Consider the following 17290-nt stretch of genomic DNA (forward strand, 5'->3'; position numbering starts at 1 on the left):
AGTTGGTTATTGACTTAAAAAAATTGAAATGCACATGAATTGGAAACATGACTTGTTAGCAGAGCTTATATTTCCTCGTAAACAATTTATAAATTGAAAATTTTTGAAGGACTGTTTTTAAATGTACTTTTTCACTAAAAGAAACTGCTTATTCAATATTCAATATTCAATATTTAAATATTTCAATATATATATATATATAACATTTTAAATTGCTAAAAAAGTTCTTTATAATAATAAATATTGGATATACGGATTTTAATTTTTGTGTTTATTATCTATGAGTAAAAAGGAATTTAATAGATATTTAAATAAGATATGTCTTCCATTCTGAAAAATTTATTCATTAACTTAATACAAGTAATTGTATGAAATATTATATTTTATATTATATTTCATGAGAAAATGTTTCGTAGATAAATTTTAATAACGTATATTAGTGATTGATGATATTGTGATAATTGCGCAAAGAATTTGATACTTTACTGTATATTATTATATAGAATTAGAAATAGTAAATTGAACTCGACTTTCTAAGAATTACTTACATTAATAATGACAATTAATTCATGTAAAAAATAGTGATGGAATTTTATGATTAAATAGTTTTTCAAACGCAGTAGTACTTAAATTTCATATATTTCATGTATTTTGATCTTGTATTTGAATTATATAGGATTTATTATGATTACAATTATTATTATTATATGATTTTATTGTATTACAGATTTTACGGGTATTACGTATTTATTCGATAATTTTACTGATTTGTATAGATATAGTTCACCATTTAATAATAATTTTGATTATCATACATATATATATATAATTATTGTATTTCTGAATACGGTATAATTATTGATAATTTTTGAAAAGTTTCCTCAATATTACATTGTAGAAATTAGTATGTAAATTATTTATTTAATTATAGAGTTCGAAGAAAACAAATTAAATAAATTATTATTTATAATCACTTCTTGACGATTATATGTATATATAATTTGATATTATTTTAATATATGCTGTATGTACAGTCGAATACATCATTATTTATAAAATTCTTAGTATATTATTAATACTTTTAATTTTATTCTTTTTATCCTTTTTTATCCTCTTATATTTACATAGTAGAGATAGTTTTTTTTTTATTCTTACGTAAATATAAAATTTATTTAGAATTCGTTATTTGGTGATTTCAAATTAATAAATAATTTGGAAAATTTCAATATTATTTATTACATTTAATGAAGAACTTAAATCGAAAAACTTATTCATGCATTTTATGCAAGAAATTCCAGATTTATCTTTGGCGAGTAATTGAATTCGAAATGTTTTGCTAATATTCTCGTTAATATATTGCATGCAATTTCAATTTTTTATATTTATTATTCGGTGTTGCCCTGTGCAACATTATGCTGCGATAGCAAAAATCTAATCACATCATACCTATGCATTCAATTATTGTCAAACTTAATAATATATTTTAGACGGACATAATAAAGGCCACAATCAATTTAGATAATTAGTTGTCGATAATTAGCCAAAGTATAGCAATAAATATTAAAGAAGAAAAAATTATAGCATTGGTTATTCATTTGACTTATTTACTGTAATAAATATTCATGAAGCTTTACGAACGACGTAGCATATATATTCAGTGGTCGATTCTGTGTCGACGCTATTACCAGCAATTTGCACGCATGTACGATGAACTAAAGGGTTAGAACTTTTCTTAATTAGCCGATGTCAGAAAATGTGTTGAAGCGCAGAATCGATGAATCGCGCTAATTGATAGTTAAATTTCAATAGTTGAGGGTCATTTAAAAGGCATTACATTTAATGATTTGTTTCAACCTACTTCAGACTCTATAAATCAAGAGGAACGAATGGTTAAAGCAGGTGAAACGGAAGAGAGATAGAGAGAGAGAGAGAGATCGAGATAGATAGATAGATAGATAGATAGAGTGGAAGAGAGATAGAGAGAGAGAGATCGAGATAGATAGATAGATAGATAGATAGAGTGAGAGAGAGAGAGAGAGAGAGAGAGTAACCTCGAAAGTTATAAAGAACAGTGGAGTGAAGAAAAGTATTGGACAGAATGTATAATGCATACAGAAAGTACAAAGGTTGTGCGAAGGCATTTAGGAAGGTAAGACTATGGAGTGAGAATGAGGTGAGTAGCAGAAGCCGCGGAATAATGGTAAACTCGGTGTGGATGAGGCGCACGCGCGCCGTCCTCTCACATTAATCAGTCGACGGTGTCGTGGAGAATATGCTCCCCTGGTAGTGCGTGCAGCTTTTAACGAGACTGGCGGCTTCTCCATTATGCGGGCTACCCGAATGCCTCCCCCCTCAGGAACGAAACGTGTCAACGGGGGATCGTGGATAGTCCTCTCCTTCTAAAGACTCGTAAAGGCTTATCTCCCGCCTGCCAAATCTTCGTGGCTGGGACTTTCATCGCCGACTCGTGACGCCACTGAATGTGCGGCAACGTCTTGCTACGCAATCCTGATATCGCAGAATGTCGGGGAGCGCCCTCGGATTATTTATATTTATGCCCATCTTTGTCGCTATTTTTCAGCGCGAGAATTCCCATCGGTTAAAAAGCTTTAAAAAGCCATTTTCAAGTTCGCGAGTGGTAGGTCGTTAGGTTAATTCGCAGTAATGTAGCGCTCATTTAATTATTATTAAAAAAATTAATATTTTAGATTGGACACGGAGCATGCAATTAATAATTTTTTTGTTGTGATAATTAATCCGGGGACCGACTGAGTTGCCCAAGTTTTTCGACAGTTTATTAAGTCGCTGCGGGTGCTCCTCGAGCGTCTGTTCCCTTTTCGTGTAAGTCCTCCTCCGAGGACTATTAATTAAAATTAATTGAAATAACCTGTCGAGGCTTTTATAAATTTTGGAAGGTAAAATTTCGAGAAGCGAGTCAAGGAAGCCATCGGGGGCATTACGGATTTTGTCGCGGGTATGGGTATGGCAGTGGTCCGGCCGTCGCGGTCGTGATAAAGGGCTGGGGTGGAGCTGGGAGTGAGTCAGGAAGACACACTGTTGGGAAAGGCACACTGGACGATAAGATAATTCGAGCTTGCGTGTATTGGGCACGGTGGTGGACCATAAAAAAGGCCGTCGCATTATACCTCCTCTGCGTTCAATGACTCAGCGCCGTGATAATAAAGGAACGAAAAACAAAAAATGGATGTAGCCGCCCCTCTTTCCTTCACTCTCACCCCGTCCCCACCACCACGGGCTGATAACGGCGAAATTAATGCGCGTCGGACCCGGTGCTAACAGCCTGGTGCGGCCGCCTGTAAAACGCCAGGAACAGTTCGGCCGCCGACGAGACCAGACGGATATATACGAGAGGGTTATACGAGCGCGTAAACTGTAAAGCGTAAAGAGATAATGGCGGACTGGGTCCTGCCGTCCTTAACCCCCCGCCCGACATTGTCCTCTTCCAGCCGAGGCCACTTGCAGCTACTTCCGCCGACTCAAAGACGTTTTATTAAAGTGCATTAAGTGCATTCGTGTGTTACGAGAGCGGGGGCGAGACGGCGACGGTCATCGCGGCCATATTGCATTAAGCGCCAGGAGAAGAGACGCTACTTCGGCTCTCGCGGGGAATATCATCATAATAGCTCGGATCTCGGGATATTCCTAATCCAATAAATCTAATGAAATAGCTCGTCGGGGGCAGAATGCGTGAATCCGCGCCGCCATCGATCTCACACCCAGGATTAAGCCCCTTTCGTCCCCGACGCGTTGCCGCGCCGAATAATAAATCAACGCCGATCAAATCGTCAATGCGTGTATAATGCAGTAGCGAGTCCCGTTCCATCTAAGGAGTACTTCCGTCGCCTATCATTCCGAGGTTTACGCGAAGAAGGAATACGTACAGGAATACATAAAAAGCAAGTGTTTTTATTATTGCAATAATTTTACAAGCCGACGAAGCTATGACTTTGCGGGGGGCGCATGCGCGCCCATAGCAACTGGCTGTAAAACCGTCGTGGGAGAGGAAGCGGGAATTTCGAAATGTAAAGCCAGCCAATAAAACAGCAACAGCGCGCGATGGTTTTACTGCAGGAGGGCCAAGGAAGCTTGGTTTTGCGGCTTATACGATCGACTCCAAGAGCGCTCGCCCCTTGTGCTATCTGTCCTCGTCGCGCGCGATACGCCCCGCTCGGTACGCGGGAATCGACGAACCGCCCGACAGTTCCTTGTGCAGCTCGTTCCCGGACAGCAGTAAAAACCTATTTTCCAGCTATTACGGGCAGGAGGAGAGGTCGACGAGCCGTTAGGCCGAGGGGAAAGGAGCGTAAAGGCCCGTTAATGTCTTCTGATACTTCTCAAACAAACCGCTATTTCTTTTATTCCGTTTCCCCGCCCACGAGCCCCGGCAATTGCTTCCAATCAGCTTGTTCTTCCTCTCATTTTTTAATCGAATTAGATTTTTTATGATATTGATCTTTGTTTCTTACAAACATCATCACGACTTAGCAACTGCCACCCGCTAACTTTAAGACACAGCAAAGGAACATTCATTTCTGCTTGGGATAAATGAACTATTGTCCAGTGCCCTCCTCCTCCTCCTACTCCCCCCCCCCCCCCCCCCCCCCCCCCCCCCCACCACCACTGACCGGCCCATTTCGAGCCAGCGATTTACAGTTAATGCATATTGAGAGGCCAATTGTTAAAAGCCACGAGTTTTGTCATTGGCAAAAAATCTCCGATGCTTGGGACGCTTAAGTGTAAAGTGGAATTTAAACAAAAATTTTCAAGTCAGATTCGTATCGATTTGACTTTTTTAAAGCCAAGTTACGAGGTGGTCAATAAAATGTCTACCATTACGGCTACAGGATAAGCCCATCGAACTTTACGCTTGGAAACCATTTTTTTATACGACCTGATAGCCAGTTTATATGGTGATTGAATATCGTAGAAATTGAATAAAAAATAAATTATGAAAATAGGTTTATACAGGAACCTACTGAACTCGAGCAATGAAGAAAGTAGACAGGCGGGGCGAGAAAAAAATATTCATCCGTAAAAACTTCAATATCAAATTGGCTAAATGTTCGAATGTCGATAAAAACAATTCGCCTTTCTTTAATTTGCAATTTTGGCTCGGGCACGCATTACGAAATGCGATGTATTAAATTCATTGCGCAGAAGTGGGAGGTGAATTGCAATGAAAATAGCGATGCAAAGGAGCGTAAAAATGTTCTGTCGAGTCGCTTCGAAAACGATTACGATTCGCCGGATGCATTTTGGTAAAAGCGTTGCCTAGAAAGGAACCAAAGAGTCTCGGCGGATTTTCCGCTAGTGCGTCTCACCGTTATATCAACACGGGAGACTCCACCTACACTCGTATATGCGACACATACGTTTACATTACCGCATGCATATACAGATGCATGAGAACTTGCATTTTATATGCAACCTACAGAACGTCATCACCTTTTGAAAAATTATACATCTCGATCTAAAGCATTCTAGTCTGATTTCATGCTTCAAAGACAAATCTGACAATAGTACTATCTAGAATATTGGCATTTTTCGCTCGCTCTCTTACTCGCTTACTCTCTTCGCTTACTCTCTTCAGCCTGCTATCTGCTGTATGTGAAGCCAAGGTGTTTAAGTACATATTGTTTCGTCGAAAATACATATACGTAAAATTAAATTTAAATTCTATTAACAAATAATCTTCATTAGTTTAATCAGCAATGTTGTATTTCAGAATTACATTATAAATATGTGTAAGATATTGACAAATGAGTCTGTTTGGGAACTATTTTTTTCTCTCAAATTAATTTCAGTAATTTCAGATGAATTCATGAAAATTTATTGTTATAATGTAAATTAGTGTTCACTTTTTAAGAATGAGAAATACTTAAATTGAGCTATGAAATTCTATCGAATGTTTTAATTTTCGAGTACATGACATACGTAAGAGATCATATAATTATATATATATATATATATATATATATATGAGACAATTGTAATTGATGTAGATATTTCAATAAGTCAATGATCTAATCGTTTTTATTAATCGTTTATTAATTGTTCTTAAATGTACTCGAATCATTATTTATATGAATTTCATAATTTCTTATAAAAAATGTTAATACCGCCACTAGTTATTCGATTTCGAGACCCTAATACTTTGAAGGTTGCATGCTTGGTTTTCTTTTATAATATTATGGCAAATTTATAAAATAATTAATAATCATGTAAATTAGACAATCGTTAATGTTATATTTTTATAAATACACATATACATTTATCGAACTATTAAAATTTTGTTTTCTTTCACATGAACGTTGATATACCAATATTTTATAGATTTTTAATTTAATTTTATTTATTGAAATAATAATAATAATAATAATAATAATAATAATAATGATAATAATAATAATAATAATAATAATAACAACAACGATAATAATAAAGAATAATAGCATGCCAAGCAACGATGTATTGTTCAAAATTTTTGGAAGTTCTTCTGATACAGATGTTTCTTCCTTGGAAAGAATTTGCGCTTCCTGTACAACATAAATAGCATCACCGGATGTCACAAACGACAGGTAACATGTTGAAACATTTGTAAGCATGTCGATTTTGGATATACGCGAGCAAGAGCTCCGGATATTTTGTAAGGAAGTGGCTGAGTAAATTGAATGCAGATTGAAAAGTCAAAGCTCATGCATTAATATGTATAATACATTTAAGATACGAAACTAGGGAGTTTAGTTCGTAAACTCAAGAATGTCATTTCAATCGCTGAATCATTCTTTCGTTGAAGAAAGAATGGAGAGTAAAATAAGCAAAAAGATAACAAAAAATTGCAAGTTAGGCATTTTTCTGCGAATTCGAAACTCTGGAAACTGGGAAAACTCGCGTCATCCCCCTTCCCCCTCCATCGAGAGATGTTTCCGTCTCGGAGAAAAGCTCAAGAAGGTTATGTCGGCAGAAATTGTGCGATATAAGTTAAAAAGCATGGACAGACTTTGAGGAAGCCAGTGTGCGGCATACGCGAAAAGGCGAGTTAGCGAAGCTGGAGACGCGGCTCGGGTATACCTCAGCAGAAATTTTAGGATTCTAAAAAGGGTAAAGCAAGAACAAAAGATGGCGATATCTCATAAAGAATCGGGGTTTATCGGGCCAAAAGTTCGTGATATCGAAGTCGAGCGAACTCATTCTTAACTTCCGAAGTTTTGCGCGTATTTAGGTTTGCGCGACCTGCGCTTTAAATTTTTAATCAAAATAGATACGAAATGTTCATGCTTATCTTAGAAAATCAAAATATATTTGCTTACCTCACGTAAAAGCAAGGATGAAAGGCAGCGGGATTATCCTGCGGCGAGAACTTCGGCAGCGTTCCATGCAACAAAGCAAGTCTCAAGACTAGAAGAACGCCCAACTGAAAAAAAGAAACAATGTGCCATGAAACTTTTTAGGAATACTCATTCTAGCATAACATTTTAAATTTTCACTTATTATTCGCCGGGGACGCGCATTTATAATTGCATAAATTTTTCTAAATGGTGTTAAACAAAAATTTTTACGACTAACCAAAGACTAGAAGAATTTCTATTAGCGACATAAAGAGCGGGGCGATATAAATTTTCAAATTAAATAAATCTTATAACAATTTTAAAATACGAAAACCTGAAAGATAGCTTATCCGCGATCTAATATCTGAATTACTTGAATAATACAATTCGAATATATTTATCATTAACTATCAATAATTGCTAATGAATATAATACATTAATTAAATTTATGATATTGTTTAAACAATATTTAACCTTATGAGTTATATCTGGACCGACTGTTTTCACGACATTGCAATTATACTTTCATTGCGCATTGTAATCGTATGAGAGTTTCATGCGTTCATTTTATCGAGAGTCGAGAATAAAGGTTTCGCATATTGGTAATCACGAGAAGCCCAAGTATGAATATCAGGCATATCCGTATTATACGGCTACTTTTTATAGCAATTTCAGTTCATATTTCCTCCTGGATAACGTGTCATCGAGCTCTCGGCAAATATCTTAGATATTAGGACGATACTCGCAACTTGATGCTCGCAACTGCATACTTGATGCTCTGATGAATTAAGCAAAAAATATCTGCAAATTAATATGTGTTCTATGTGCTCTTGCACTGCTGAGGGGGAGGGGGGATGTGTGTGTGAGGAGCGTGCGCGCGCGCGCGTGTATATACAGACTCTGAGCTAGAAAAATTCATTTCGAAAACAAAGGGCCTCTAAAGCACTTAAACGGAGAGGCGTCGAAATCCTCCAAAAGTTTAGAGACACGTATATAACGTCCCTGGCATTGGCGTAACGTCTTGCAAACCTAATAGACGTTCTCTCTCATCTCCTTCCTATCTCTCGCCATCGACGAACACTCGGTCAGGCTGCCCACTTCCCCACTCAAATAAAGACCGAGGATGACAATATCTGACAATTCAACGTATTCATATCTGCCGGATTTCAGTTGGCTAGGCAGGGTCGAAGTGAAGAAAGAAGGCTCAAGAAGACTAGATGTGATCAACCGTGTATTTAATTCGACCTCGTTCCTTCGGGTATTGAATACGAGAGGAGAAAAAGCGGTCGGGCATAAGAATGGATGGCGCGGGTACGTTTAAAAAGAGAAAAGAGGCAAAAAAGATGAGGAAAAAGAAAAAAATAGCAAAAGTGGAAGAAGAGCACGGGCCAAGAGGCGATAAGCGCACGCGTATCGCGCGATTCAATTCGAATATTCTTGAGACTCGCTCGCCCTTTTATTTTTTACCTAACTCGAATAAAATATATCCGATAAGGAGTTTCCTTTTACTGTCGCGATCAAAGTATCAACAAAAAAAGCAAGAAGGTTAATAAAATGCATGGAGGAAATAAATAAAATGGGCGAGAAAGAGAAACATAAAACGAGAGATTACGATAAGCGGGAGAGATTCCGGGAGATACGGAGAGAGGGCCAAGGAAAAGATATATAAGTGACACTGATGCAGAGGAATTGATCGAAAAGCTGAAAGAAAGAGGGGGAATGATATTACGTTCACGTGGACACTACGAGTGCCTGAATAATATCACCACGACGCGGCCGGGGCAGAAATTCAATTTCGGTAAATATCCGTCCAGCAGTTACGGCGAATCTCTTATTCGACGTTTCTTCTATACCTTTCGCCATTTCTTTTGTTTACATGACTTTACTTAAGGAAAACAAAAAAAAAAAAAAAAAACAAAAAAAAAACAAAAAAAACAAGAAAAAGAAAAAGAAAAAGAAGAAAAGTAGCGCACTTCGAGGAAAGAAAATAATAAGAGACCGATTACTGTGATAATAAACCTACCATTGCAATTGAATTTTCAAACATTTATGAGATGAAAAGTAAGCATTGCTGCATGCGCATGACCACGAAAATTACCGAGACTGACTGATCAGGCACCGGTCATTCGTTATGACTGACTTTTCGAGCGAAAAAAAAGTTTTTAAATCCGTGCAACTCGGTATATAAAATTTGTTTTGTATACATTTTCGAGTTCAATCCAACGTGTTGAAAGCGTTAAATTTCCAGAGTAATTTTTATTTCTATCAATTATTGCAATAATTTTTAATATACGTATATGAAATATTGTTACCAATATTTTGAAAATTTAATGTGCGCATATGAAATCGTGTAACTGAAAATGTTAGGTTTTGTTGAATATACCCACGTCATTTTTCATACATTTCTTAAAGTCTCTCAAGTATTGCTAAATGTTTTAATAAGTACAAAAACCAACAGAGTTATTTATAATAATTGTATGAATTAACGGCAGTTAAATTATGTTTATAATTTCATAATCTTAGAAAGCATGCTTTTAGTTTTCAGGTTAGAGATAAAGTAATGAATAAAATAACTATATAATTTGAAATTCCAACTAAAATCAATATAATCGAATCATTACGAATTTAAAAAAATTTTCAAAGTATTTTTTAAACACTTAGTTTTATAGCTGCGATACTAATACAAGGTAATCGAAATTTACTTAAAAGTAATGTAATAAATTTAATATACATAATGATTATTATGTAAATTAATATGAAAAAGTGTTTTTTATGCGCATAATAATATTGAATCGTGTATAAATAATATTTTATGAGATTATAATTACTTTTTTATAAGTAACAAGTAAGATATTATGAAAAAAAAATATATATATATGACATATTTATTATATCTTGACAGAATCATCAATATAAAAGAACCACTTAGAAAATAATTATGTAGACATACTATGCGTTCAATTAACGAAATTGCGTTTAATATTATGGTATATTGTGGTATATTATTGTTGTTGTTTGTTTGTTGTTGTTTGTTGTTGTTTGTTGTTTGTTGTTGTTGTTGTTTCGATTATATGTCACTTATCCAATATCATGGATTAAAATTTAATTTATAATTAAAATGGATATATTAGATTTTAAATACTGATCTAAGCAGCAATTTTATTATAATCAGTGTTGTTAATTATTATGTCACATTATCTTTATCCATTATATTCTTAATTACGTAAGCAATTGTAAAATTAATAATATTCTTTATTTTATAATTAAAACTGTCTTAATTTAAGATAACTATAAAGCTGACATTTACTTAATGATTGAATGTGATTAGCAAAACTGAAGTTACATAGCAATGAACAAAACAGTAAAAATAAAAATTTTTTAGTTCTATTTTTAATAACAAAGCTTTAACAGCTAGTTTTATCCGAGCAGCTTTATTAATTACATTTCATTACTGAAAGTTACTTTTCACTTAAAGTTGCTGTTTTTGAAGATTAAAATAAAATTTGAATAGAAAATACTGAAAAGGAACTCTTTCATCTATAGTAATTAAAAAATACTAAAAATTGAAAAATTTAATTATGTTGTATAAAATTGCTTTTATATTATTATGACCAAAAAATAGTGTATCTATTAATTATTATTTATAATTACAATTAGTCACATGGATTATAACAATTGTTTATGAGTAAATTTTACACAGATAAGTATGCATAATAATTATAATAACATTGGATCGGAAATTACGATAATGTTATTTTCATTTTATCGATTAAAATGTATTAATAAAGTAAAGATTTTATCAATTAAAATCGCTTAAAATGGCAATATGTGCACGCATTTTCAGTTTTTACGAAGAATGAAGAAAGGAGTGTTCATTTTAATTTGATTATAAGCAATGATTCAATTTATTTTAATGTCTAGTATTAAATCTTCCCTATAATCTATGTATACAAAGCAAACAAAAGACTGTAACAATACACTTTGTGTTTTTATATTACGTAGATATATTGTTTTATACCATGTTACATTTATGGAGTACAATAGCTTTGTTCTTAAAATTAAAAAAAATTATTTATAGTAATAAATCAAGAACTTTTACGAGTAATAAAGAAGATTTTAATACTCATACACCCAAACAAATGGGACGATCAGTTTAATAAGTGTTATTTAATTATTCTCCTTTCATGAAATACAAGCGTATGTAATTATATAAGAAGTGATACAAAATTATTTCAAATAATTTAAAAAGAGGACAGGAAAAATTAATTAATTAAATGCATACGATTTGAATCGTATCGTCATAAAATAGTGAAAATATGTACATATAAACATATGTACATACATACAAAATTATACAAATCAATTATCAAAATACAAATAAAATTCTTAATAGTAAATACTGCAAAAATACAATAAATACAATTTTGTATTGAATAAAGGAAAATATTAAGATACAGTGGCTTTTATTTAAACGAATTTATTTATTTTATATGGCTACCTCCTATTGTATCCTCGAGGACCTTTCTTTTATATATGTGAAGCACGCCGCACTTCTGTTTTATATAAAGTCGGTGTATGACTACTCGTTTCTTTTACGCAAATATTATAGTAATATTAATTAGATTTGCTGATCCTATTTGTTCTTAATAATTCTCATTGTAAATGGAAATTTTGAGTCGGAAAACAAAGGCGAATTTCGGATGACTTATGAGCAGAAGTAAGGAGATGAATAATGGTAAGCGAGGACTTTTGCTGAAAGTCTCATCTGGTCACAGATTTGTTGCAAATTCATGTGCGCGTGCGGCTGTGTGTGTGTGGGGGGGGGGGGTTAAAATTCGTGTCACGCGCGCCGGCGTTTAGTAAGCAAGTGACGTAGATTACGCAGCGCGTACAAACAGTCGACTTACGTATATATACCGAGCTTGTGTACGGAGGACCAGGACGAGGATGTAAGAGCGGAACCATAGACTGTATATTCGGTTAAATTCTGTGCTGCTATCGTTGCGGCGACTGTCGGAAAAGCTATCATCACTGAAAAAAATCGCAATTCGCCATCATTTCCAATTTTGAATAAACATTCGCTGCTTTCTAATGTATAAGAATGCCTGAAGGAAACAGGTTCTTCGCGTCTGTCCATGAAATTATATTGAAATTTGAAGAGCCAATTGCTTCTCATTCAAATTCCTCGCGAATTTAGTCAAAGCAATTGATGATGAAGGGCTTATTTATTTAAGTATTGTCATTCACTAAATTTAATAATTTATTGCTGACTTTAGTTTGCAGTTTTAATAAATGTTAGTTTAATGGTTAGTTTCATTTACATAAGATGCATATGTATTTGTTAATTAAATTATTTAAAGATGTTCACGATTGTTGGACTTTTAGGTTTACGAAAAATGTTGTCCTATTAATAATGTTATGCAGCATTCAAAATAAATTTCTACACTGTTAATGTTTGAGAGAAGTTTCTGCGTGAATCTACAAAAAACTGTTTAGTATTTAATTTAAGTTTTTGATATTTTACATATTATATATTTTTATTTGAAAAGTTATTATTATTATAACTAATGTTGTTATTTTCATTTATTATTTATAATTTGAAATACACGATTGTCAAAAACTTTACCAATATACGACAGTATTTTTGTCTATTTTACATCAAATTATCTATTTGAGATACTTAATCATAGCCACCATTTTTGAAATATAATTTAATATTATATTTCCATCTTCGTCTAGCTTTATGCAAAAGTCTCATAAGTCTTGTATTAAAATGCAGTATCCATTTTTTTGTTTATTTTTCATTTTAGTTGCATGACCTATTTACCATATTTTTTCTTATTTAATTATCTCCGTAATTTTCATAAAGTGTAGATAATTTCGTAAAACTTTATATGGCTTAGTTTCTGTCAATTATTTTCAGAAGTCATTTTTTGTAAACTTAAAATTTCTTATTTTTGCTGCATAAGAGCTCATATATTTGATTTTCATAGAAGACTGAGAATCGTAATTTCATAACAAAGTAAAAATATGCAGTTTCTCAATTTAATATCGTGTATCATTTATATTTTACAATTTAATTTTGTAACGGCATATTTGAATTCATCTAGTCGCTTTAATATTTTATTAATCAAATTTCAAACACGCATTCTCATAAATTAGTTCCAAACTGTCAAATACATATATCAAATTTTCTTCAAGAATCATTAAATTTATTACTTTTGTAAAGATGATTAAACTTGAATATTTTCTATTATAATTATTTACATTACAGATATAACGTAATCCAGAAATAATTAGTTAATCGACATACTCTCATGTAATTAAGTAGCATAAAAATATTCTTTAAATATTATTAAAAATGCATATATATATATATATATATATATATATATATGTATTTATATAATTAAATGCTTTATGTGAGTGCTATTAACTATATGATTTACATTATTTTAATAAAAATATATGTACTTTTAATTAAGTAAATTCTTGAATATGACTATTTTGCTAAGAAAAAATTGTTATATAATAATGAATGCATCCAGTGTGTTGGAAAATTTTTTCTGCATTAAAAATATGAAGCATTTCTCTCTTAAGTGGCGTTAAATATAGAAGTATTTAATGAATGTTAAAAACATTAGAAATTCATTATGAAAATTATCATATCGTTTTAACTTTATATAAGCAATCTAGTAATAATTTATACATTCTTTTCTTTTCTTTTATTATTAATATTATTATATATTTCATTACGGTTGAAATAGATATATTATGGTGGTATTGTATTAGAAATATGTTGTTTTTTTTTTTTATACTTGTAGTACATTATATACATATTGTTTGAAATGAGCTTTTTCATAAACATATGAAAATATTTCATCTTTCTTCTAGTGACTTAATCAGCACATTACGTGCAAATTGTGTTAGATAAATATTTTTGATTGTTGATGCTCGGATATATTTAACCAGTTTATAAGGATAAAATTTATTCAGTATGTGTCTATATTATAAGATGGAAAACCATTGCATGCATTATCACTTAAATGTACTTTCTATGAGAATAAAAATAATCCAATAAAATACACAATAATATTAATTTTATTGTAAAGACATTTAAAGATAATAAAAAGTATATTACACATATTATAATTATACACTTTACGATGCATAAAACATTGACAGTTAAATGAGACTCGTATGAATTAATGTTTTCATATAATTCAGTAAAATTATTCTAATTAAATGTTAAAAGAATATAATATTCATTCTCATGTTGAATTTTTAAGTTTAATATGTATCGCCGAGTTGCGCGTCTATCGTCAATCTATTATACAACTTCAAGTTAAATAACGCATTAAAAACATCGGGCATATGTCGTACAGTTTATGAAAAATGTATTTTATCGAATCAAAAATTAGTGATTAAATTGCTATTGACGGGATTTATTTTGATTTACAAATTTTACGACTCGGCTGAAGATAAATGGCCCCGAGTTAAGACCTTTCATGCTCATAAGCCAAGTTTAAAGAGCGCACGTGGATCGGACATATACAGTGGAGGATTTTCAAAATAACCGACTAGCATCAACGTAAGATCGCGCTAAATTTTGAAGAGGGCCATTCGGGAAGTGCGAGTGGCCGTGATTACGCCTACGGCATTTGTGGCCCCGCTGTAAGTGAGAATGAAAAGTGGGCGGACCATACGACACATTACGGAGAATGGTCAAGTGGCCTCGACTATCACCCTTTCCAGCATAAATTAGCATAACCCGGGCGTCATTCAATGGGACGAGTTGGCCCGTGTTTCATAGGGCATTATACGAGGGCCGTTGGCGAGTGTTGTGGTGGGTTGCGGGGTCGGGAGGGGGCTTGTGCTGCGCGCTTTGGCACACGAACTTGTGGGCGCGATAGTCCGGGGCTGAGAATAGGAAGGCGCGCTTTCACGACTTTAACGCGATACCGTACGAGTACACGCGTCGTTTGATGCTATGGACGTTAATCGCCTATACCCCGTGTTTCTGCTCTTTGTGCGTGGCCGTGGCTTTGGTTTTGAGCCGTTCATCAAGCGTTACGATGCTACACCCACGAATGTATAATCGAATGCGTTGCGACTATGGGGAGCCGATGAAGGGAGCGCTAAAATATCCTTGGTATACATGGTTTGGACCAACCTACCGTAGTGCGTCATTATTTTTTGGTCCTGGTCCTCTATACGAGCGTAATTACATTCCAAAGCCAAACGTGATCCCTACTAATTGGGGAATTTTTTTAGTGGCTTCTGTTAGCGATAATAAACAGGAATAATTTAACATTTTAAAGCCAATAGATTATAATGTACGATAAATAAATAAATATATATATATATATATATTAATTAAATATATTCTGATTATTTGAAATTTTCGTTTTATAATTGCCTTTTTACTGTAAAGTAATTTAAAATATTGAGCTTGTTTTCAGCGTGAAAACGTTTATGTGAAATCGTTGCAATTTAGTGTGCTTAGTTGTTATTTAATTTCAAATCAATTTTATTCTAATTGATGAGATTTAGAGATGCAATTTAAATAATAATGTAGTAATAAATCATTGTGCATAAATGTATAAAAGGCTGTAATAATAGTTTTAAGCAAAGCAATAGACTAATGGCAAAATCGTTTCGCATACATTTATAAGCAAATTTTAGCTTGCGAAAATAACACCGAATTAAAAACAAGGAATTATTTATTCAAAAAGTATTGAATTAACATTTAAATATGCAAACGAAATTATTTTTTTATATTATATTAAGAAATTTACACGATTTACAAGAGTGCTCAAAATGCATAAGAAATTGAATATAATATAATTTTTTTTTCGACCGAATGCCTTGTAATAATTAATATATAATTATAGCTCAGATTTTGTAGACACAACAATTGTGTCGAGGCATTATTTGCCGATTGTCTTTAATATTCGTTTATAAATATTATCGAAGTATTAAATATTTATATCAATATTTTACTTGAATAATTTTATTTGCATTTCACGAGAAAATTACGGAGTTCTGTGCGATAATCTATGCGACGTATCTTTAATATATTTGGAATTATAGGTTGTAGTTCGTAACCATTTGAGTTCCAAATAATCTCAATTATGAATGGATCATTCCCATATGTACGGTAGAAATAGGACAGCACGTATTCTTTATATGCTAATTCACAATCTTCGAATCTTCTCAGGTTTTGTCGAGATGACACGTTGCTTTTTTTGCGTATGTTGCGCGCGCGCGCGCGTATCTGTCCACAAATTCTATTCATAGATAAAGATTTCGCATATATATATATATATATATATATATATCTTTATGGAAGAAAAACAAGTTGCTTAATAAATAAATGTAAAAAGTCACGAGAATATCTTTCTTATGAATTTATCTGAATTGCGGGTATGATATTAGATAGGAAAGTTTGACATTGGAGAGATGTCGGAATTTTGTACATTGGGATGAAGTTTTCAAAGGCCGCAAGATAAGGAGTAGAGAAGCCAATCACACGTTACGACAATCCGCGCGTGACCCTTGAAGGTTTTACGAGGAGCCATTAAATGTTCGTACGCTTTAGCGAGGCCCAGCCAGGCCTCAGCTTTTCTCAATCTTCCTCCATTCCTATCCCCCTATCATTCTATACGTCCTTCTATCACTCTCTAGTTCCAATTTTCTCTGTTTCTCTATCTCATAGCACTTTGCGGAGCATGGATGAGCGGAATCGCTGGCACTTGGGCACTTCCCTAGCCTTTTTATGGCTGCGAATTAATTTAGACAGCTCTGTTCTAAACGCTATTCTTGTCTCGAATAACTGCTTTTGCTTCCCGACATTTCTCCGGCTTAGTCCTTAGCTCGCTCCTGAAATCTTTCGACGACCAACCGATCATGAATATTTGATGCGACAACTTTTCTAACT

At 33.2% G+C, this 17290-nt stretch overlaps 1 protein-coding gene across 1 annotated transcript in view; it reads right to left on the reverse strand.

The window, feature by feature from the left end:
* Positions 1 to 17290, reverse strand: part of LOC105365150 (transmembrane and TPR repeat-containing protein 1) — a 135654-nt gene that overhangs the window by 41549 nt on the left and 76815 nt on the right. The window contains exon 7 of the mRNA XM_011503244.1: positions 7332 to 7435. Coding sequence (XP_011501546.1) covers positions 7332 to 7435 — 104 coding nt within the window. The remainder of the gene's footprint in view (positions 1 to 7331; positions 7436 to 17290) is intronic.

Source organism: Ceratosolen solmsi, unplaced genomic scaffold (genome assembly GCF_000503995.2).
Source record: "Ceratosolen solmsi marchali unplaced genomic scaffold, CerSol_1.0 scaffold45, whole genome shotgun sequence".
In the NCBI taxonomy this organism is placed as follows: domain Eukaryota; kingdom Metazoa; phylum Arthropoda; class Insecta; order Hymenoptera; family Agaonidae; genus Ceratosolen; species Ceratosolen solmsi.